The 24,372-nt window shown below is 49.5% G+C and overlaps 2 protein-coding genes and 1 pseudogene across 2 annotated transcripts; all 3 read right to left on the bottom strand.

Moving 5' to 3' along the window:
* Positions 1–1,546: 1,546 nt before the first annotated feature.
* On the bottom strand, positions 1,547–3,500 carry LOC8024625 (E3 ubiquitin-protein ligase CHFR). Its single transcript, XM_002406390.5, has one exon. The coding sequence runs from the start codon at positions 3,388–3,390 to the stop codon at positions 2,446–2,448; it is 945 nt and encodes a 314-aa protein (XP_002406434.2). The 5' UTR covers positions 3,391–3,500; the 3' UTR covers positions 1,547–2,445.
* An 8,374-nt stretch (positions 3,501–11,874) lies between these two features.
* On the bottom strand, positions 11,875–14,383 carry LOC120844247 (annotated as a pseudogene).
* A 5,577-nt stretch (positions 14,384–19,960) lies between these two features.
* Positions 19,961–21,802, bottom strand: LOC115328101 (beta-alanine transporter-like). Its single transcript, XM_029989193.2, has one exon. The coding sequence runs from the start codon at positions 21,800–21,802 to the stop codon at positions 19,961–19,963; it is 1,842 nt and encodes a 613-aa protein (XP_029845053.2).
* Between the last annotated feature and the right edge of the window lie 2,570 nt (positions 21,803–24,372).

The raw sequence follows: 24,372 nt of genomic DNA, 5'->3' as shown, positions 1-24,372 counted from the left end.
GGTGGGAGAGTCCTCGCCCCCCCGCCAACCGACGCGTTAGACGGCTGCTTTTTTTGGTAACTGCAATACATTCTATGGGATACACATGTTTCGAAGCTCAGCGTCTAGGTGGTGTTCAAGGTCTGCTCTCTAGAATACACAGTTATGAAACGAAAATCTAGATGGCACTTCAAATGATGGGAGGCGGATTGAAGTGAGTGAGGTGGGGTAGTGCCTTCAAAGAAACAAGGGGGGGGGGGGGGGGGGGGGGGGGAGGTGTGTACACCCGCCCTAGGGGGTGTGTAGGGAAATCATTGGGGGTACCGCCTTCCGCAGGAGTTCCACAACTGAGGTAATCTATTAACGTTGGTTGCAAATTTGTTTCGGTTATATCGTATTTTTACAAGTAAAATTATTTATAAATGTTTTGGGGAAATTTATTTGCTGCTCTAGTCCCAGTTTTCTGTGCACTTTCAGAAAATATGTTTAGTTGCAAACATTCAGATTGAAGATGGAGCTCTTCCTTCGTTTTTTTTTCATCACATTTTGTATGTAAAAAAAAGTATTTTATATTTTCATATTTAGTTTTTTTGTTTTTAGGATAAAAATTCACTGGAATATAGAATTCGTTCAGTATGAGATTTAATTTTTCAACCAAATCGAAAAAAGACCCAAAGCTCTTCCTGTTCAAAAAACAACAACAAAAACGACACTCAAGGGCCAGTTTGATAATTCTGCATTGGTTATTTAGATGAAGCACCATGATAGTGACTCCTCCAATGATAATCACCTGTGCTGTGTAGTTGGAGCTTTGTACACTCACCCATACAACAAATGTGAAGGATGATTAGTGCACATAAATAGGCTTTTCCAAGGTTCAATAAAATGCATTCCATGTGCCAGTATCAAACACATTCAGCTGCAGCTTGTAACTTTGCAGATTTTTGTTTCTCATATCTGGCTACTTTACTGCATTCATCCAGTGTTGGTTGTTAAATGTTTGGCTGTACATGTAAAGAGCATCGGTCACAATCATTGTTCACTGGACTTCTAAACCTGCCACTTCACAAACAAAATCCAGAAAGGTTCCAGGTTTTTTCATCGCGACCTGTTGCTCGGTGATCAGAAAAAAGAAATGATATTTGCATCAACTGTTGGCAACTGGGGGTGGAAATGAAACCAAGCGCATTATTTCACCTTCAGAATGAGGAAGAAAATGTTTGAACATCACGATGAGGTAAATGGAAGAAACTATTTCAGCACACAATAAAGAAACCTGGAACCCAAAAAGGAACATTTGTTATGCAACAAAATCTTGACGACTTCAGCCGCCAAGGTGGCAGGTTTATGCATATGCAGTAGGGAAAGTGTATTCAACATAATTTCTGTTGACGGATGCAGGCTGCGCAGAGGAGGATATAACTTTAAAGATAGATGCCAAGGCACAGATTAACTTGGTCCCAGACGAGCGAGAAAAAGTTTGGGGCAGGACGCAGCTAAGTCCGAGGCTATAGACGATCAGAAAAAGCAACACATTACACATGCACAATATGAACGTTAGTCCGAATACGAGAGGACAAACCCTTTCACTTTTTATTCTTCTTGTAAAGCATGCTGTGGAAGTTCGGCTTGAGAAGGTGGGGGAGGAAAACACAACTTTAAAGGGAAACTCTGCAGGTACCCACAGCAAGCTAACACTCGAAACTATAGGGAAAAAAAACACATAATGCGAAAGAATATTTGCTGAGAGCGGAGACAGTCTCGAGCAAAGCGGCGTTCGTATAAACACACAGCCCATGTTTCATGTTTGCTGGCAACGTGTTACCAGACTCTAACATTTATAGAGGTTTTCGTTCCTGGATAGGCTAGCCTAGGATTGGAAGATTTACTGTGCAAAGTCACTGTTCAACGGTCGAGGCACTATACTCGGCGTCGACTATTCCGTGCTACGTTGTCCAGGCTAGTGTGAACTCCTCAGTGCTGCAGGGCCGCAGAGCTGCAAAAGCACATGGCTTTGCCTTGCGCATTATTTGCACTCGCTCTCGTGCGAAAGTGACGCGTTGGGAGCATTGTAAAAGCTACTCTAGCCTTGACAATGTAGCTTAAAATAGTTGACGCCGAGTATAGAGACACGAGTTAGCTCCTGGTTTGCAAAAGCCGCCAACACCTTTAGAACAACTGGAAAGTTTACAAAATTGCCCTGGTTTGTGTAAGCTCATTGTTCTTCCAGATGCCTTCACTGCACGGGCATGCCTGAAGCTCGTTCTAAAGCTCTCAGTAATTGTATTCTGTGACCAACCGGGGCCAATAAAAAACATGCTTCGCTTTCAGTGGCAGCTTTTGTTCAACAATGATTCAGTAAACGACCCTTTCGTGACTTGAGGTGGTTCGGTTGTCAGTCACCCCGCTTATTAAGGCAATCAAAGTGGATCGCACCGACATAATATGGGCTACATGTTTCAGACTTCACAAACACACGTCCTCCTCGCCACGGCCCGTGACGTCACGTAGCCTGGACCGCACGAGCTGCTTCCTGAACTTTTTGAGCTCGGGATTGAAGCAGACGAGCTCCTCGATCACGTTGTCCACCACGAACGACCTGGTCACCGACGAGATCTTGACCTGACAGAACGGGCAGCAGTTGCGCTGCTTGCGCCAGTTCTGGATGCAGTAGGCGCAGAAGGTGTGGCCGCACTGCAACATGACAGCGTCTATAAAGAGCTCGCTGCAGATGACGCAAGTCAGTTCGTTTTCCATGATGGTCTCCACCCGCCGAACCACGTTGTTGCTGTCCCCCTGCGAGAGCCGAATCTTTTTCGACGAACCGGTGTGCCGGCCACCGTGAATCGCGGCGGAAGTGTGTGGTCCGTCCGCGACGCCGCTGTTGTTATTTTCCCGATCGATGACGAGTTCGTTGCTGGGGGAGTTACCCTCCGTGGCGGACGCGACGGGTTGTTCGACGATGGCACTGGTGGTGTTTTTAGCGAAGCCTGCGGTTCTGTTACCGATTAAAACAAGAAACGCGCGCTGGTTTTTCGAACGGTGACCCAACAACGCCAAAGCGTCCTGACGGGGATCTGATGTCGCGTATCGGAACACGAGATTGCTTCTTTGAGGCGGCCCCAACGACACAACATCGTCCCTTTCCAACACCCGCGGGTTGCTCAGGTCCACTCGCTGGCCGTTCACGTACACACCGTTCATGCTGCCGGCGTCCGAGACGGACCACTGCCTGGAGTCCGTTAGGCGTTTGAAAATGGCGTGGCGTCGGGAGACGAGCACGGAGCGGACGCATATGCTGCAATCGCTGCTACGCCCGATGACCTCTTCTTCCTTCTCGAGGACGATTTGGCGCGGGAAGTCGCCGTGCTCTTCGATTATCTGCGGCGCGGGCCTTTCCGCGTCCGCCATGGCCGAGGTGAGTCGAAAAGGAAGCACTGGAATTGGATGCGGCACCACCAAATGCGATCACTTGGCTCGTCAGCTACAAAATAAGAGCAGACGCCATGTTGGATTCGAGCTGGCTTGGCTTGGCTTCTACATAGACGTGCTTGAATGCATGGCCGTATGACTCTTTTCTGGTTTCGGATTTACTGCTAGCTCAACTTTGTTAGAAAACTTTATTTTGGTAACAAATCATACCTTATTAGTATTTCTTATAGACCGTACACATTTTTTTTTCATGCACATCTAATACGTGAAGAAAGGTAAAAAACACAGGCGAGCTGGTGAATGATATCCATCGTTGTAATGTCCGTTTCTTTTTATTTTTCCTACGTCTCAGGGTTACTATGTACATCTGATACATTTGGCTGGAATATTTCTTTAGTATTAAAGTATTAATTTTTTCATGGTGTAATACGCCAAAACAGGGACAGACAAAACGAAGGTAGAACTAGACAGGACGCTGATACGCCTCGTCCTGTCTAGTTCTACCTTCGTTTTGTGTGTCCCTGTTGTTTTGGCGTATTACACCATGATGCAAAACCAACTAGCCCAACTAGCCATCCTCATTCAATTTATTAATTTTTTGCACATAATATGTCCATAGTATCAGCATCTTCTCTATCAAGCGAATCTTGTATATTATTCGGGAAAGCACCCTCTCACTGGTGCGGTGTTTTCGTCTAGCCGCGTCTATTTGGGGAGCCGAAGCGAGACAAGACAAGACACCGTCCCACAAGCACGCTTGCGGGACAGCGGGACGACGGACAGAAAAGCGGGACCTGTCCCGCCTAAATCGGGACGTTTGGTCACTTTACGATATCACTAGAGTCTTGATAGCGTCGTTGTACTTTTGGTCAGCCGTAGCTGGCTGTAACGTCGAACACATCCAGCGAACGAGCACGCTTCCTGGCGTCCGTGTTGCCGCCAAAAAGCAATAATAGCACGAAACTGCGTTCGCACTTTGTTCTTGGTGCTTCTCGGCAACAATAAAGAAATGAAGACACCGAACTCTGGACACGTACCGCCATCTATGAGCGACGGCGGCAAGCCACGTATCTGGTTGCCGCCATCGCTCATAGATGGCGGCAGCCTTTCCACTCTGGATTTGGAAAGGGGTCATGGTGCCTTGCTTGACTTTTGGAAACGCAGTGCTATGCATGAAATCCGAAGTGCATGCGAGACTAGAAATAAAACAGCGCGGAGTAGGTAGACTGGCTTTGGGGGCACATTGCAAAACGCCAAACCAGGGAGTACGAGAAGACATGGGATGGGCGTCATTTGAGAGCAGGGAAGCGGTGAGCAAGATAGAATTTGAGGATAGGTTGAGGCAAATGGATGGGGAGCAATGGGCACGAAAGGTTTTCAGCTATTTATTCATGAGGAGTGTAGACACAAAGTGGAGACAGCGCACTAGGAAATTAAGAGGAAAGTTTTTGGGCTATAGCGAAGATACGGAAGAGCAAGTCTCAGTTAAGAAGAAAGTTAAGGCCACAGAAAGAGATCGGTGGCTAGAGGGAATGCAGACAAAGACGGCTCTGGAAAGCTATAATTTAAACAAAACAGTTATTGCCAAAGATAGCATTTATGACAATTCTAGGGGAAGCTCATTGCTGTTTGAGGCGAGGACGGGTGTTCTGCGAACCAGAACGTACAGAGTGAAGTACCAGGAAATGGATACAGTGTGCACTGCTTGTGGAGAGGAGGACGAGACGGCTGAGCACTTGATACTCTACTGTAAAGGGCTTCACCCTATGCCTACCGAAGACAACATAGATTTAATAAAGTCATTGGGTTTTAGAGACAGCGAAGGGAGAGTGGATTTCAAGACTGTAGAGATTACCAAGCAAAGATTAAGTGAATGGTGGCAGAGGCTCAAGTGAGGGTGGGTGCAACTCCAAACCTGGAGAGCGTTTGCAATTTAATGGCGGCGCCTGAGGGAGAGGATTCGGAAAAGCAGTTGCCTGCACGAGAGCAGACGCCCGCTCTGTTGCAACTCTGTTGCTCCATGCGCTTTCCTCCTCTCGCCTTGGCGCAGCCTCTCTCGCTTCCTTCTCGTTCCGAGAATTGCAAACGTCGAGAGTAGGAAGGAGGGTTGCCAGACAATCAGCAACGCCCAAGATGGTGGAATTTGCCATGTTTCGCGTTAAAAAAATACTTAAGGGGGCGCGGTACCTCTATTTATTCGTAGGGAGGAAGTGGCCGAGTGGGCTAACGCGTCTCAGCTCGGAGCGTGGAGCGAAAGCTTGCGCTGGGAACCTCCTGGGTTTGATCCCCGCCGCCCCCGCCTGTTTCGATCTGGATGAGTTTCGTACCGGCACGCGTTCGTGTGATCACTACTGCGTGATGCACGTTAAAAATCCCAGGTTAGCGGTTGTACCGCACTGGCCAAATTTCTCATCTACAGCTAAGGGACGATTACCCGTTGAGGCGCATCTCCATCAAGGCTGTATAAACATAATGAGCAAGCCAATTTTTTTCTATTTATTCGTCCGTTTCAGACACCAGATGGCGCGCGGCTCGTCACGTGGTTGAACGCGCAACTTCTAGATGGCGCCAGTATCGAAGTGTGAAAATGCCCGCGTTATCCGCTGCGTGAAATAGACCCCCGAAACATGTCGTGTGACGCTCTTTTCCGGCGGAGGAAGTTTCTCCCCCTCTCACGCGCGCTCGGTATGCCCAACACCTCCTAGAAATAAGGCCGTAGCGCTCTTCTCGTGAAGTCGCAAAGGAAGGCCATGAGGGACGCGCGTCGAAGCGAAGGCGACGCGCGTGGATCGACCGTTGTAACGCGCTTTTCGTCACATACGCGTGTCTTATTAGCTAAAATGAAAGCTGCACATTGCAACGGGTCTAAGAAACACTTTATTACACGGGCAAAACATTACACCGCTAAATAATCGATGCGAAATGGCACGAGGTATGCGTAGAAGACGTCTATAGAAAAATGCGATTGTTTTAAGTAGAAAATATCGAGTCACGCAATTGTTGCCGTAGGAATGCTTATATTATACAGAAATATTTTGACAAAATGGCGAGACACGCAGTGATTGGACACAGCAGTACAGATCAGTTAAAAATCAGGAAGACGTAGCCAACGCGGACACGGCTCGACAAGTGTCACTTACGATCATGTAAGCGATGTTATCGCGTGCAGTCACTGAATTCAAATTAATGTAATTTCGATCGAATGACAACATGGGGCCGACAAATCAGCTTGCGACGCTCATATAATCACTCAAAACAGCGAGCTGATTAAATCCCGTATTATTTAATCAAACTATATTTACTTTTCCGTGTGGCAGGGGTACTAAACTTACTATTTAGTCAACTAATTTACTTTTCCTTATGGGCTCGAGCTGCCTTAAGAACAAAATATAACCTATTTTGTATACAATAATAATATTACCTTAATACAGTTAAGATTCTAGTATAAACGCGGTAAAGGCAACAAAATAACATTAGTATTAATAAACACATAAGCACAAACAACGCACTTTCAATAATCACAGAAACCTCTTCCAGTAAAAACTAGAATATTAGTAAAGTGGTTAGTTGGGCGAGTTGGTAGTGATTGAACAATTTTAACCATGTTCACTAGAATATTACCACGCATTTTTACAAATGGCGACGCAATAGCAAACGGATAACGACAAAGAACAAAACTCCATTCTATCACGAGATTAAAAAAAAAAAAAAACGACTGCAGCACTTTACTTGCGTCTTACAATAAGTTGACTGCTTTGTATTCACCAGTATCAATAAACGTCTTTTCACTCACTCATTACACGACCAAGAAAGCCCGTAAATAAGTTGTTCCTCACCTGTCGATCGAATCCATACGCCCCACACGATCCATCACGAAAACATTTGAACACGAACATCTAGAAGTCTCTCTCTATCGAGAGAGAGAGGTCATCGGCCAGTGTCATCGTTGGCTATAGTTGCCACACACGTCACTCAAACCGTAGCAGGACTTGTTTGGCGAATCCACGTAAATGCCGTAGTATCAAGCAAACACACACACACACACACACAAAAAAAAAAAAAAAAAAAATTACCCGTGATTGCGGTGACGACAATAAAACGACGGGTAGGGCGATCAAAAGATCCACACACACACATACACGAGAGCAGCACCAGCAGTGTGGGACGAGATGCTTAACATTGTCGACCTGCTCGTGCGCGCTCCCTCCTTGCGGCGATGACTGGATTTTTTTTTTTCGGTTCCTTTCCCTTCTGAAATGTCTCAGCATTCCTTTGCAGACAGTCAGCAGCTCACACACAAAGTAAATTTACCAGAATCGGAGCCCGTACGAGGGCAGAAGATGTCGCATCGGAAATTCGGAGCCGGTTCATTCGAAAAGTGTGGGCGCGTATTTTCGGCACCGATTTGAAATCCAGGGGGCGTGGCCAGTGACCTCACGGACGTCCAGTGGTCCAGATTCTATTTGGTGTCCTTTGATGTAAACACGTTTTATTTCGGATGCCGCCGACCGCATTTTGAAACGTCGGTCGGTCGGCGAGTGTGTGCGCGTGGTCGGGTGCTCGGCGGCTCGGCGGTGTACTCGCTGGTGTGTGTTCACGCGCCGCCTGTGCTCGTCGCGTATCAATTGCCGACATCCAGAAACAGTGTTTTCTAATTTCGTTCGCCCGGTGCCGTCGGTCACTCCTGTTGCAAAAGAAGATTCGTAGTGACTACAGTGTACCTTCTGATGGCACTTTTGCAGGACGTTTAAGTGCTGTCCGATGGTACTCCGCGTTAAGTGCCGTCCGAAAGTTTCGTATAAAGGCCCGTTCACACTCTTGCGACCGACTTCGACCGAGATAGACCAGACCGGTTTTTAAGCCTTTTGCGACTTCTTAGGATCAGATGCGATGCTGCGGAGCTAATCCTAAGACGTGCGGACGGTAGGATGGCAGGCTCCGATGGAACAGTGATGACGGCCCCCGCTGGCCGCGGTTTTTCTGCAAGTAATGACTATAAGATAATTTTGCCCCCTCTGAAGCAGACACACTGAACTCTTTGTTACTAAATTGCGACGTTACCGGCAGACCGTATCGGATTGACGATTTCCGAGAAGCCTTCGAACGACTGGAACTTCTGGGCGGCGTGGCGTCATTCGGCGCCTACCAGATGAATCATGTGTGGCTAGCCACCTTCCATTCAACGACAGCAAAGGATCGCCTCCTCGCGTCGCAGAAACTGCTCAACAAAGGCAAACTGTGCATCCTGAGTGACCCGAAAAATTTGGAGATTCGCCTGAAGATTCCCTGGGTCCCTTACCATGTATCCGACGACACGGTTCGCCGAGCCCTGGAGAAGTACGGCAAAGTGCATGAGGTAGTCCGCGAGATGTGGCGGACCCAAGGATTCCAGGGCGTGCAGTCTACAACTAGGCTAGTCCGGATAACGCTGAAGGAGGGCGTCAACAAAGAGCGCATCCCTCACCACCTCCACTTCTTCGGCGGCACTGCCCTCGTCTCGGTGCCCGGCCGCGTCCCGCTATGCCTCCGATGCGAGCAGACGGGGCATAATCAGGAGGGACTGCCGCAATCCTCGCTGTGAGGACTGCCACCGGTTCGGCCACACCAAGGCGGACTGCGTCAGGTCGTACGCAGCGGCCACGGCTGGCCCGCGTTTCGTCGAGAACTCCAGCGCGGACACCCATGGGAGCACCGTACCCGGGACTGCGAGGGCCGGTGGACTGCCTGAAGCCGCCGCCGGGACCCCGTCTCCTGAAGTCGAGCGCCCTCTAGACGCTCCTTCGGAGACGTCCCGGCACAGCGACAAGGCAGGGCCCGCAACCGAGACCGAGGCCACTGAGGAGCCGACCCTTGACGTGGCAATGCAGCACAGGGCGGTACAGAACTTTGTGACGTCGGTCGACTCGGCCCAGGACGCTGAAGCGATGGAGGTGGCAACTACCTCAAGCAAGCGACACCTCGAACAAGAGGACAGTGCCGAAGAAGAGCTTGTCGGTGAACCGGTCCAACAACGCTGGAAAGCCAACTCGACGAAGCCCGGACGGCTAACCCCTTCGGACAACCGAGATGAAAAGGCCTCTTAGCGGGTCAACCGTCCGAACTTTCTTCAGCGTCAAAAAGGGCCGCACCACAAATGTTACGGTATGCGCGGTTTTCTCGTTCCTTTCTCTGGCTCGTATAGTTTCGTGTGGGCGGGTTTGGGGGTCGTGTCACTTACACGCTCACGATGGGACAGTTAAAATTTGTAACTTTTAATTGTGTTAGTCTGATAGATCGTTAACGAAAGCAATGGGTCTTAAATGAGCTGCTAAAGCAAAATGCTGATATTGTGTTTTTCCAAGAAACGAAGCAATTGCCAGCAGCTCACAGGTGCAAGAAATGGTTTGCTTTCTGGAGCGACACTTCAGCTTATTTCATTCAAACGCTATCGCTCATGGGTGGCTATTTTATCAGTAAAAAAAGTGCTTTCAGTATCCTACCAGAGCGGGAAAGTGATAAGAACGGCCGGATCTGCGCAGTCGAACTGCTGTTTCATCGCGAACTGTAGAAAGTAGTCTGTGTTCACGCCCCCAATTCGCCCGTCGACCGTAAATCTTTTTTTATTAGTCTGCGGCAATACTTAGACACGCCGGCCAACACGATACTAGCGAGTGATTTTAACTGTGTCTTAAACGCAGGAGACTGTTCAACCGGGTATAAAACCGACTCCAGCCTTGGAGAACTAAGGAAACTCTTACGGGACCTTGACCTTCAGGACGTAACAGAGATGAAATTGTCATTCGCGTATGGATCGAGTGTACGCGACAAGTGAATGTCTGACAAGTGCCGAAGCATTCCCGGTCACCCCCGTTGCATTCTCTGATCACGCATTGGTATCGGTTAGGTTGGGTAGAACTAGACCCAAAGCAAAAAAAGACTCCGGGTGGAGTACATGGAAAATGAATGAGAGTTTGCTTGGAGATGAGCCACTTGTTGAAAAAAATTAAGGAAGTTGTTCGTGAAACAAACAAAGCTTGCGCAGTCGACGCAGTCAGTTGGAAACTTTTTAAAGAAGAAGCAAACTTAAATATCTTTAGGTACAGCCAAGATAAAGCTGCATGCACGCGAGCAGAGAAGCGCGCATTAGAAGAGACCCTTTCCATTTTGATTCGCGAAGAAAACTTAAGTCCTGGCCAGTTCACCAGTGATGTTCGTGAGTGCAAGGCGAAACTGTTTACGATTCTGGAGAAGAAATATCAAGGTGCAATGGTTCGATGTCGGCTGCATTCCTTGCATCAAGAGGAAGAGCCGGTAAAGATTTTCAAAACTGAACGTCACCAGATTCGTAACAATAAAATAACATCACTACAAACCGAGGACAAGATCGTTTCAGCGCAGAGCGATATTGGAAAGGAACTTGTGGACACGTTCTCAGAGCTGCTAAGTGAGCGTAAACATGCCGACGAAACACTTTAGAGAAGTTTCTTCAAGTAATGCCTGAAATTCCTCGTGACATCTCGGAAAAAATAAACGGAGAAATCTCATACGCGGAAATAGAAGCCGCGATTAAAGAACTGAAAGCTGGAAAGTCTCCGGGAGTGGACGGACTGGGGTCAGCTTTTTATAAGAAGTTTTCAAGCCTCTTAACTCCGATGCTTCGCAACGTATACGAAGACATTCTAAAAAGAAACTTGCTCCCTCCATCGATGCGTCAGGCACTGACCGTTCTTATTCCGAAAAAACACGCGGCCTCCAGCGTTACAAATGCGGACAACCTCAGGCCAATCAGCTTACTGACGACGGATTGTAAGATTCTTGCGAAAATTCTGACTATAAACGCCTGGATTATGGTTTAGGTGTTATTGTAGCAGACCATCAGTCTTATGGGTTCAAAAACAGATCCATTACATCGAACGCTCATACAATGAGAATTATCTGTGAGACAGCGGAGGCGCAGCAACACCCCATAGCAGTCCTCCAAGTAGACCTAAGCAAATCTTTTGACAGGGTGTCACACTCTTATCTCTTCGCTCTGCTCGAACGTTGCCGCCTGGGAGATCGACTAAGACATAAGCACTCGATTATTAGTGAACGGGCGCAAGACTGCCTCTATCCGGGTAAAATCCTCAGTCAGACAAGGGTGTCCAATGTCACCGCTATTGTTTGCATTATACTTAGAGCTCCTGTGTAAAACAATAACAGCCGATACGTATATCCAGGGCGCGAACCTAGGCGAGCTACCAACTAAGATGCTTGCGTATTCAGACGACGTCGCCATTGTGTGCACTTCTAAACGACAGTTGGAGTTCGCTGTGAAGCATATAAATGAGTTATGTAGCATATCAGGGGCAAAAATGAACACCTCAAAATCAACTGGGTCTTGGCTAGGCCCATGGGCGACAACACCTAAGTGCTATATATATGGGCATTTGTTTTTGTTTGTTTGTAACGTCTTTATTGGGCCTTTTCGAGGCTGCTCTTGTCCTACGTCATCAGCAGCGGCGGGGGAGAGACACGGGGGATTTCTTTCCTTGGCGGGCCGTGTAGAAGCATGCAGGGCTCCAGGCACCCCGTCTGCGTGGACGAAGAGGCAGAGATGCTTCCACAGGAGTTGAACAGTCCCGAGCGACGTGTCCTGGGGTAGAATCCAGTCGATGTAGCTGGTGGGTCGATGTTCTGCCGGTAACTCCGACAGAATGCGTTCCCGGGCTGCGCCATAGGTTGGGCACTCCCAGACCAGGTGCGAGGTGGTCGCCGGCACAGCGCAGGCTCGGCACTTGCCTTTGTTGGGATCATCGCCGAACATCTTGTGCCTGAGGGCCGGCGTGAGGGCGGTGTTGGTGATAATCCGCCTTATGGTGACCTGTGCCCTGCGGTTCAGGTCTGGAGGCATCGGTGGGATCTCTCGGTTGTGACGGTTCGCGGCGGCGGCGTCTTGTCTCAGCCGGAGGAGGATGGCTTGACGTTCCTTCTTGGCAATTGCCGCTAATTCCGCGGAGTCTGGTAAGTCGTCCGGCGGGCCAGTTTCACTCGGCGCTGGGGCGTGTCTGGGCTCTTTTGTGTTGTTGGTTGCGTCCGACATGGTTTATCTGCGCAGTGCTGCTCGTGCCTCGCTGTGAGCCCATTCGTTCGCCCGGATGCCCGCGTGTGCCGGGACCCAGTCGACTCGTAGTGTGACGTTCCTGTCATGCAGTAGGCGTTTCGCGACGTCGTGAATATTTCGCACCCGTTCGCTCTGACTCTTGATTGCGTTACGGCACTCCGAATATGCCTCCCTGGAGTCCGTGTAGATGGTGATGTCAGTCACCTTTGTTCCGACGGAGTGACGTTCCTCTGCGTGTATCGCTGCTCGTAGAATGGCTTCAAGTTCGGCCCCCTTCACGCCCACACCCGGGGGCAGCGCGCACGCATCCACTTCGAGGGTGGTGGTGTCAACCCAGGCTATTGATGTTCGGAGAGGGCTTCCGGGTTCTTCCGGTGACGGCTGTTCTGCGGCCGCGTCGGTGTAGATGCAGACGTGTTTCTTTCCATCTCTGTTTTTGACAAGCTTCTCGTGCGCTGCCGCGAAACGGGATCTCCTCTCGGGATGATCAGGGCCCATGTGACTTGGGAGCGGTGCATCGTCTGTGAGATCGATTTGTCGTTCCCATGGCGGCTCTTGCACCGGGGGGATCGGCGGTGCCGGTTGCGGGAGGTCTCCCAGCTCTGCGAGAATCCTCTGCCCAGCACGTGTACTCAGTAGCCGAGTTCTCTGTGCAGACAAGAGTTGCTCGGCCACGTCGGCCAGCCTGTTCAGCCCGCCATGGGCATAGAGGTCCGCAGTCCAGGTGTACTTTGGGAGGCCCGTTACGATTCGTATCGCTTCGCGGTTTAACTTTTCCAGCTCATCCCGTTGTTTTGTAGTGACGTGATGGTAGTTGTAACCGTCGAAGATTCTCGATGAGAAGAGAGACTGGACGAGCTGCCGAGTTTCTTTCTCGCCGGTTCCCCATCTTGTGCTGGTCACTCGGCGAATGAGGTGCAGGATCTGCCGACCTTCCTTCTTCACGCGGGCCATCCACGTGCCGGCTTTGCCGTCTTGGTCGATAAAGAGACCCAATACACGGACCGTCGAGCACCGCTTGATGGGCTTCCCGGCCAGGTTCAAAGTGTAGAGGTTTCTGGTCTTCTCAGCTTCTCGCTGCGGGCCGGAGAGACAAAAACAAATTCCGTTTTCTCTGGGGAGGCGGTCATGCCTACCTCCTCCAAAAATCTTTGGACCTCGTCGAGTTCTCGCTGAAGCGTATATTCTTGCTCCCCCACGGAGCCGGCCACTGACCAGAGGGCAATGTCGTCCGCATATAGGGCGAAACGAAGCTCTGGGATCTTGGACAGGCGCGGGGGCAGTCGTGCCATGACCATATTAAACAGAGTCGGCGACAAGACCGCCCCCTGCGGGACGCCGACGTGGTTGGCAGTTTCGGGACCTGTCTTGTCTCCGATCTTGACTTTAAACCGTCTATCACGAAGAAAGCCGCGAATGAAGTTGAGCGCTCGCCCGCCTACGCCCGCTAGGCCCGCGCTCTCGATCACCGCCGCGTGCGGGCGGAATCAAACGCCTTTTGGATGTCGCCCGCGACGACCGTTCGAGGCTGAGATTTCGATGGTCGTTCCAGAACATCGCGATATAACATAAGCAGATTATCTTGCGTGCTCAGGCCTTGTCTGAAGCCTGTCTGGCAATGGTGGAATCGGTCCTCGGTTTCGAGCTGCCAGAGGATTCTCGCGAGAACCATTCTTTCCGCCAATTTGCAGACATTGCTCGTGAGGGAAATGGGTCGCAAATTTTGAATGAAAATCGGCGGTTTGCCCGGTTTCGGTGTCGGGATCACGAGAGATTCCTTCCAATCGTTTGGACGTACGGATGGGCATGAATTGGTCTTGCTCAGTCACTAATTACCTCGGGGTTGGGCTTGAAACTGAACAGATAAGTACGGGCCGGGATGGAATTCATTTAAAGAGCGTACAGGGGAAAATGAGCCAATGGTACGGACGATACCTCTCATTGTTCAATAGATATTTTGTTTGCAATTCTGTCTTTTTTTTCTAGCGTATGGTACGCCGCACAAATCGTGCCTTCTCGTTCATTAGACATTCACAAATTTCACAGACTTTGTGCCACCTTCATTCGGCAATCCTTGTTTGAACGTACGCGCAGAACTAATTTGTTTTTGAGTCTTTTCAAGGGAGGGCTGGGGCTCGTTAATTTAGAGTTGAAATTGAAAGTCCAACGGTTTTTGTTTTTCCGGGACCAGGTGAATCCGGGGGCGCGGTACGGTCTTTTAAATGTTTAGGAGGGCGTTACCTGGGCAGCCTGGCAAGTGAGTACGGTGGAGGCTTCTCCGAGAGCTCCTGTACTTAGATTTTACAAGGAGATCGAAGACGCGATCGATTTCTTCCAAAGCCGTTTTTCCTGGGACTACCTCATGCAGGTGAAAAGGAAAACTCTTTACTGGGATATCATCGATCTGGCAATACCGCCTCCGTTGTATCGCCCCCCACACGGATCCCGAGGAGTATCGCCGGTATTCAAACGTTTGCAGAAACATCCCGCACAAACAAGCACAAAGGATTTTTTTGTTAAATTCCATATGGAAGTTCTACCCGTGAAGACATGGCTCGAAGGCAAAGGGTTCTCTGTGCCGTGGACCACTAGTTGCGCATTGTGTCCCTTCTCGGAAACTTTACAACATGTGTTCATGTACTGTACAAACGCTGAGATATTTTTGTCGGAGCTCGGCCACGCGTTCAGCATAGACACACGGCCGGACTGGAATACTATGACGTTTCTTGAAATCCAAGCGGGCGATAACAAAAAAATGTGTCGAAGTGCTTTTTCTACTCGGGCTGCACGCGATCTGGAAGTCTCGAGTGGACCATTTAATGGTGGCTGAGAAGGGCAAACCCGCTTGGAACCACTTTGTGGACGGCTTTGCTTACACCTGCAGCGTGCTGGAGCACACTGAAATGTCTGACTTTGAGCAGTGGCCCGCCATGAAATCCTGTTTAGAAATGTACATGGCAAAAAGAGCCAGAAATATAAATAGACACTATAATTTGTAAATGATCATTACCCTTTAATCAAGCGTGCTGCTTCATGCTAGTGACATGTTAGAAAAGTGCTGTGCATATATGCTTCTTCCTTCTGCTGCTGCCAAGTTGGCGGCTTTTACTTTGTAAATAAACACGTTTTATACAAAAAAAAAGAAAAAAAGCTGCAGTGTAGCTTAGCGGTTACGGTTCCTACCTCATACGCAAGCGGTCGTAGGTTCGATCCGCAGTGGTGGCGTACTTTTCTTTTTTTTAAACATTTTGTTTTGTTGTGACATTTGGCGATATTTACATTTGTTTTTTACGATTAACACTGAAAAAAAAATGAAAAAAAGAATGTTGTCGACGACAGTGCTAAAAGCGCTTTGGATCACCCGGCAGGAAAGCTCCTGCAGCGGGCGCAGTCATGCCTATCAAGGCTACTATACAGCTCCAGAAAAATGCGTACAAAATTACTGCGGCTGGGTTCTGTCACCTCCGGTACACGTAATCGGGATTTGCAACAGGAGTGACGGACGACACCGGGCGAAGTTTGAAAATGGAGAACGGCTTATTTTGATATTCGTGAGAACGCGACGAGTACAGGCGGCAACGTCGGCAACACGCACCAGCGCGGACATCGCCGAGCACCCGGTCACACATACGCCGGGCGACCGACATTTCAAAATGCAGTTAGCGGCATCCAAAGAAAACGTGTCGTTGACGTCAAAATAACGAAGACGTCAAAATACAAGCTGTTATTTTTGACGTTCGTGACGTCATTGACTTCGCCCCAGAGGTCGGCATTTTAGGTCGCCCTCACTCACCCTCACAGCGACACTCACCTAAGCCCCTCACTCACCCTCACCCTCACAGCTACACTCACCTTCAGCCCCTCATTCACCCTCACCCTCACAGTCACACTCACCTTCAGCCCTTCGCTCACCCTCACTGAACCTCACGGCCCTCACGCACTCACCGCCCTCACGGCCCTCACTCACTCACCGCCCTCACGGCCCTCACTCACTCATGGCCCTCGCGCCACTCACCGCCCTCACGCCACTCACCGCCCTCACGGCCGTCACCGCCCTCACGACCCTCACCGCCCTCACGGCCCTCACGCACTCATAGCCCTCACGCCACTCACCGCCCTCACCACCCTCACGGCCCTCACCGCCCTCACGGCCCTCACGCCACTCACCGCCCTCACGCCCCTCACCGCCCTTGCGGCCCTCACACCCCTCACGCCCCTCACGCACTGATGGCCCTCACGCCACTCAGGCCAGCTTCAGGTGGGGCAATTTCGCCCAGAAACTTTACGTCGCAACACCAGCAACACGGGCCGCCCGCGATCACACGCAGCAACCAATTGCTGCAATTTGCCATCGTCATCGTAATATTTTATTTTTCTTGCACTATTTAGACACAATTACGCGTTATAAACGTGTAATCTGCATTTAAATCTCGTTAAGAATACTAATGCACCTTTCTGAAACAGTTTATTTCCAAGAAACGATCGATTTCAAACCAGAACCAAGTCATTTGGTGTCACCGGCACGAGGTATCACGGGAAAATTTTGCGTCCCTGATTGGATGCAGCCGCTTCAAACGTATTCGAATTGCTCCGAGTTGCTTGCTTATTTCGAGCCGGACCCGATCTCAGCAACCCGTGTCGATCTAGGGAAAGCTAGAGAACAACCCTCCATTAACACCAAAATTGCTGAGAAAGATGCTCGATCTGAAGGGGGCCTCACGCACTCACTGCCCTCACGCACTCACTGCCCTCACGCACTCATGGCCCTCACACACCTCATGCACTCACCGCCCTCACGGCCCTCACGCCTCTCATGCCACTCACTGCCCTCACGCACTCATGGCCCTCACACCCATCACCGCACTCACCGCCCTCACACCACTTACGCACTCATGGCCCTCACGCCACTCACCGCCCTCACGCCTCTCACGCACTCACGGCCCTCACGGCCCTCACGGCCCTCACGGCCCTCACGGCCCTCACGGCCCTCACCGCCCTCACGGCCCTCACGGCCCTCGCCGCCCTCATAGCCCTCACGGCCCTCACCGCCCTCACAGCCCTCACGGCCCTCACTCACCCTCACACTCATGAATTTTTCTGGTTCAGAAACTCACTCACCCTCACCTCACCTGTGAAGATGAGGGTGAGTGAGGGTGAGTTAGGGCCCTCATGAGTGAGGTTTGCCGAGGTATGCTTCGCCCCCAGGACACCAAATCGGTGCCGAAAATAAGCAGCCGAAGAGTGTGGGGAGCTGCGGGACTGCGCGTAGTCCCGGGGTTACGGGGATAATCATAAATATAAATTTGGTACTTTCAACCTTGGTAACGCATTGTATATTACGTTTATATTAATATATATAATAAATTGTACAAGACTGCACTTTTAAAACGTGTATTAATGTCGGATAAACGCGCACGAACATTACCGCGCCGCTCGAAAGTAAAGATTTTTTTCACGTCAATATCCGTCGACAGCAGAAATTTTTCTCACGTAGTTGCGCCACGGCCTTCCTTCCTTCGACATTGTGACGTGCCCACTCGGAGCGCTACGGCCTTATTTCTAGATGTTGGTATGTCCATCACCTCCTGGAAATAAGGCCGTAGCAATAAGATTTTTTTTTCTCTCGCGTGTTTGTGATTCTTACAATATCCTGCAAGCAAAAAAAAAAAAAAAAATGATGAAGTCACTCCGAGGGGGTACCGATAATCTGTGAGCCACGAACACAAAGGATTCGCTAACATCCGTCAGGAGTGCGAACGGTAAATCGTCACGCAAACATATTCTCACAAGCTGCAAATATTTATTTGGCTTAGCAAGTAGAATATGCTAACGACATGTGATTATTATAGATAACAAGATACCATTTCTCGGCTCTTCAAGACCATTCTCACGCCCTCGCCCACGAAAGCTGAAGGTCGGTTATGGCGCCGCCATAACCGACCTTCAGCTTTCGTTCCTTCTTATTCCGTTCGCTTCACTTCATTATTGCCACAGCAAGAGAGGTTATCGCCATCTTAGGTGTTACTGCGTCCTTCTCCCCAGCATAGGCCTCTCTGGAGGCTCGTCAACACCCGCTTGAGATGCTCGGCATCTCGGTAAGACAGGAGAAGGTCGACTATGGTGGCTGAATTTGGCGCGCGCTAGACGCTTTCAGCGCGCGCAAAATTCAGCCACCATAGCCGACCTTCTCTTGTCTTACCGAGATGCCGACCATCTCAAGCGGGTGTTGACGAGCCTCCAGAAAGGGCTATGCTGGGAAGAAGGACGCAGTAACACCTGAGATGGCGATAACCTGTCTTGCTGTGGCAATAATGAAGTGAAGCAAACGGAATAAGAAGGAACGAAAGCTGAAGGTCGGTTATGGCGGCGCCCATGCACAGCTACCTGAAAGTCCTGGCTTGGGTGACCGTGAACTAGAGGATATTCTTCCTCTTTATCCAAAACTTTCGGAAACTGGGAACACAGTATGCGTCTGCGTTTTGTCCCTTCTCTCTTGATTCTTTTTGTAAGCTTAGAGAAAGTAAACTCTGAATTTCGAACATTTGGGGTTTTATCAAAAATGAACTCCGATAAACACCGAATTTTCGTTAAAAAATAAACACCGAAAAAAACCCGCCGAATTTCATCAAAAGTATAATTATAAGCAGAATGCATTACGAACACCACTGTCCAGGTACCATGCTAGAGAAACGCCGAATTCGCCGAAATCTGAGGATCTTGGGGAGCTTAATTTTGACCTAATGTGGTTTTGTTCCAAGGCGCCAGAATACTTTTCTTCTGCGTTTCTAAGGCTTTTCTTTGGCTCGCCATATAATTGCTGAAGTGCCAGCCTCGAGTCAAAGTTGTCACATGGTAACCGAAGAACCAGCAGGGAAGCCCAAAACTGGTACATTTTTTGGAAATTTAGGGCCGAAGTTGCCGCATGAAAACTAAACAACCAGAAGTGAAGCTTAACCCTTGCACTTTTAGGGCAAATTAGGGTCAAGATACCCGGACTCTGTGTAAAGACGGCCGTATTTGGATCTTCCTTGGCTACTTCGCGCTCTGTAGGAATTTTTAAGGCCCTAAATTCCCAGGCCAAAAACCAAACTTTTGTTCAAAGAACTAATGCTCCTGGGAGAAAGTACACTCGCCTTTCAGATTGGCTAAGCTCACTGAAAGCAGCAAAATTAATTGGTGTTGTGACCACATAACTGAACAATATCTAGACATGACGGGCTTCTGATGGTACATCTGGCGAATACCCCCCCCCCCCCCCCCCCCCCCCCGTAATTTTTAGAATGAATCCGAAAACTTATCTCTATATCCGCAATATCTGAATCTAAGCGAAATCAGGTTTTATCACTAAAAACGTCTCAAGTTCCATTAATATGTGCATCAAGTTCTGCCAGCAATTCTATCACTCTACCATATCACTTTACATCCTTCCAAGTCTGTACACACCCTTGTTCGTCTCGGACTTCCCGATTACTTTGATGTACGTGGCTTAGCAGGGCTATGCATCTGGTCCGATTGAGATGATGATGAAGTCCTAGAACCGATTCCTGAGGATCGAAGGACTCGTTTCAGCTTTTCAGAAGCAACATGGGAGGCAGAGGACAGTGGCAGAGCCACGGAAGTGCCGGGTGCTTTCTTCTTGGCCTTGCTGATTGACTTTCGCGACTGGACTGGACTTAAAGAGGCCAGAATTCGTTGCTTTCGGTCCTCTTCTTTATCTTCGGGTTGCCGGAAGAACAGTGTAGGGGAGGATATGTCCGGAAGCATATGCAGTGCAAGTGCCCCACAAGCTGATAGGGCTGTGATGAGTGCGAGCATCACCCCCTTGCGAAGCTTCGTTTCAGAGATGGTGAGCAGCATAGTAGCAATCGTCGCAACGGTCCCAAATCCGGTTGTGGCACCTAAGCCAGTGGAGCGAAGCTCGGTGGGGAAGAGCTCAACCGTGAAAATGGCTAAAACAAATATGGCAAGCGAGGAGAGAATCTTGACAAAAACCAACAAGGCACTGGTTATTGCTGTCGGTGTGTCGTCGTAGGTGACAGTCAGAAGAACAGTTCCGACGCTGAGCAGTAAGACGATATTCACTAGTACTTTCTTCTTGCCAAATCGATCAATGGCGAAAAACAAGAAAGCGAAACCCAGGGGCATGAACACGACATAGGCGATAATGAACGACTGGTAATACACGAAATAGTCCCTCAAGATGTTCACTGAGAATGCGAAGTCCACGGCGAACCAGGCGAAAAAGAGGACACTCGACCTCTTTTTCTGTGTGGGATCAACAAACATCTCTTTGATGGTGAGAGGCGATGTCCTCTGGTTCTCGGCGGCCACGCCCTTCATATCGGCCTCCGCTTTCATCAAAGATCGCCTTGCGATCTTAAGCGAAACGTGGTTGGTCGCGGCGGCCAGGATGACCACTCTCCGGGCCTCCTGAATATTCCCAGTAGCCAAGAGCCACCGAGGTGACTCCTGGATAAAGTAGAAGGAAACCACAAGCAACGACGTGGGGATCATGATTATCGTGTGAACAGCGATCCAGCTCAATTTGAACAAAGTTAGCGAAACAATGATGACAGGAACAATGACCAGCGGAACCAAGCCGCAAAGAAAAGAGTACATTAACCACTTGTGAGGAGAGGACACCTCGTAAAGTATCACAAACAATACCTTCATCAAGGTGTCCGAGCTTGCCGCCACCATAAAACGAACAGTCACGAAAACGAAGAACGAGTTGTGCTGTCCGCTACCAAAGCCTGCCAATAAATTAATCACAATGCAGAAGTAGGCGACAGGTCTGCGTCCAATATGGTCGGCCACCGTTCCGAAAACCACACCACCGATGGCTGCGCCGATGTGGAACAACAGCGAAGCCAGGTGTGCCAGCCAGGAGCGGCTGCAGACCAGGCTCCATTCGCTGATGATGGTGCTGCCGTACTCTTCCAGATCAAAATCCCACTCAGTGCAGGGAATGAGGGTGCGCATCGTGGAATTTTCGGTCTTCAGCGGTGGACTGTACATGCTGCATTGGCTATTGCGTCCGTCCTCCGTGACTGGGATGGCAATATTCTTCCACTGGCTCGTGCTCATGTTGATGTCATCGGGAGGTCGACACCAGTGGTCCATGATGCGGGCCGTCAGCGCAAAGCTTGTGGCATGGCACATGTAAGACGTCACGGCGATAATCTGGCATGCAATCACCATTCCTTGAAATATTCCGTCACCGAGCGCGACGGTTCCCTCGAAAACTTGTCTGCGAGTAGAGTCAGGCTCCTTATCGGCTGGATTCGCAATGCTTGGATGGGGATCCATGTGTGGGTACGTTGTCTTTGAGCATTCGTGCAATAGAACACCATGCACCGTCTTCTTTTTCCTTCTTTCTCACCAATCTCCTGTAATTACAACATAAGCCTAGGCATAAACTGACAGCCTCGGAGAAAGCTCGCGCTGCAGAACTGAGGGCATGCTGAGCACGTGACGCTGAGAAACCCTGTCTTCAGCAAATATCACGAAATATTCGTGATATTTGCTCTTATAATCGAGCGCAGAAAGAAAGGGCACTCGTTTTTTTCCATAGAAATGCATTACCGGAAGTCAATTTTGGACTGGTTGCTGTCTGCTTCAGTTTGCAGCAGCACTCTAGCGTCAGTTGAACCTCTAGCGTGCATTATAATAACTGTACGGTTACGACATCGCGACGTTGTCGGCCCTGGCCAGCTCCTGCCTTACGACTGGTCAGAGCCGCTAAAAGCTTTTTTTTAGTCGGAATACGAAATATAAGTGGCGCGAACCGTTTCAAATGTTTACGAAAGCAGTTTTTGTTCAGTATTTTCGATCATAAATGAAACAAATGCAGTTTCCAAAATATGGAAACAAGAAATGGCCCGTCAACATACCCGCCACCAAGCGGTGGAAAAGGCGGCGCATGCTAGAAAGGGGTTGTGGGATCAGGCGCCGACGCGAGCCACGGATTGCTGTGAAGTGGCAAGCGTAAAAACGTTCCGGAGTCCTTTGGTGAGCAGGTTTGGCCGTTTGGGGGTTCGGCAGCGCGAAGTGGCTCCTGTTCTGAACTGATCTTTACCCCGTGTTTGCTCTTGTTTGTAACCAATGAAGTCTCATGCCGAATTAGTGTTTAGTCGCGCAGCAAAGGCAATGCGAGCCGCCCTGGCCCAACGTTGCCCTGGCCGCCCGCTTCATCCAGCCTATTTAGCACATGCTTTACTGGCGCCCTCTCGAGCCATCGAAACGAAGTATACAGCAGCCGTGAGCGCTCGCTGAGCTCACTACCCCTCCTCTAGTTCACGGCCACCCAAGCCACGACTAGCTATGAGAACCAGGGACGTCATGAGGGAGGTTATTTTTTGCTTGTTTTTGTAATACTAACCTGCCTATACCCTCTAAAATAAAACGAAATACGAGAATTTCACTAAGTTACTACGTTCACTGCCCTCAGGTTCGGTGCAAATTAAAATCGAGAAAAGAAGTCGTTGCAGGGCCCCTTTAAAGGGCAACTCCACTCCATTTTTACAATTTTTGGGTTATGATCTGTTTAGTCGAAGTCGGCAACCCTGAATCACGAGATATAATTTGTTTTTCGGTAGTGTGTATAGTTTTGTAGATATCGCGTATCCAAGTTTCGTTTCGGCGGCACGGCGAAACCGAAACTACCGACTCGAGCACCTTGGCAGCACTGATAATCAGTTGCGCTGCATCACGTAGATCTCGTCCCGCGCTCCTGAGCCGACGCACCGACACGTCCGGCTCAGTCGCAAGTGGGCTTTCAAAAGGGAAGGTAAATTGCGCATTTTCTTTTTTACCGCTGCACTTTGTAAATATGGACCAAATGTAGTGAGTGTTAGTGTGTACTTATAAATTTTCCGGCCGAAAAGCGAATCCGACTGCCGTAAATAATATGACGCGGTCAGTGCCGGCGCAGCGTGACTGTATTTGTTTCTTTTTCGCGGACCAAGAGAAAAAGAAATAATGGGACACAGACGGTATACACAAGTGGTCTAAGTTGGTAAAGCTAAGGTGCCTTTATGTGTACGCTAGATAGCGCTGCTGCGACCTGCGATCGAGCGGCGACTGTTTGATGTCATCCCCGTTTCGCGTACTTCAAGACCACTTCGTAGCTGTTCCGTACTTGTATATACCAAGCTCCAGGTATAAACTCTATTGCAAATATTGTCGTCCCTTTTGGTGCTCCATGCCTGCAAGCCCGCGCGTTATGCGCCAGAAGGCAACTTTACGAGGCGCCTTTGCATGGGCTTGGCACCATGAGCGGTGCCTCGATTCCCTGCTTGCAAACGTGTAAGTGCAGTCGGCTTGAGTGTCATGCACCGTTCATCCTCGTTCCCAGCTCCGGCGAAAAAAGAAACTGTATAAACCACGACCAAAAAATAATGACGATAATTGCTGACGTATTCAGGCGATAGCGCAGCGCACAAGGCAATTTGATTTGCTTGTCACTCGCCATCTCTGGTTATAGGTATTTTGATTACGTGGTGGAGGCTTACGTGAACGCAGGAGTGCAGTGTACCACTTACCGTGTTCAGCATGTTATTAAAAGTGGAGGTTATCGCGGTTTTAATTTTCCCGTATGATTGCCATCATGTAATCGGACAAGTGTGGTTGCTTATTCTCTAGTTTGCATTCTTCTGTTTTAGGCTGAGAGCCAAGGCCTGCCGGTGCTGTGTTTTTTCTTCCTTGTAACCACACGCCCGATTTTCGTCTCGCAGTAAGCACCTCTTGCCGTCAGCAGAATCGCAGAATCCCAATGGGAAGTGAAGCGTCCGCGGCGTCCCTACGAGAGCATAGGACGAAACCTACGTCATTGTCCAGTGTCGCTTCACTATAGCTCGAGCACGCCAGCGCTGCTCACC

The sequence above is a fragment of the Ixodes scapularis genome, unplaced genomic scaffold, assembly GCF_016920785.2.
Source record: "Ixodes scapularis isolate PalLabHiFi unplaced genomic scaffold, ASM1692078v2 PGA_scaffold11__112_contigs__length_91849675, whole genome shotgun sequence".
Taxonomy (NCBI): Eukaryota; Metazoa; Arthropoda; class Arachnida; order Ixodida; family Ixodidae; genus Ixodes; species Ixodes scapularis.
The sequence above is the reverse complement of the archived record's forward strand: the minus strand, read 5'-3'. Positions and strand labels throughout refer to the sequence as shown.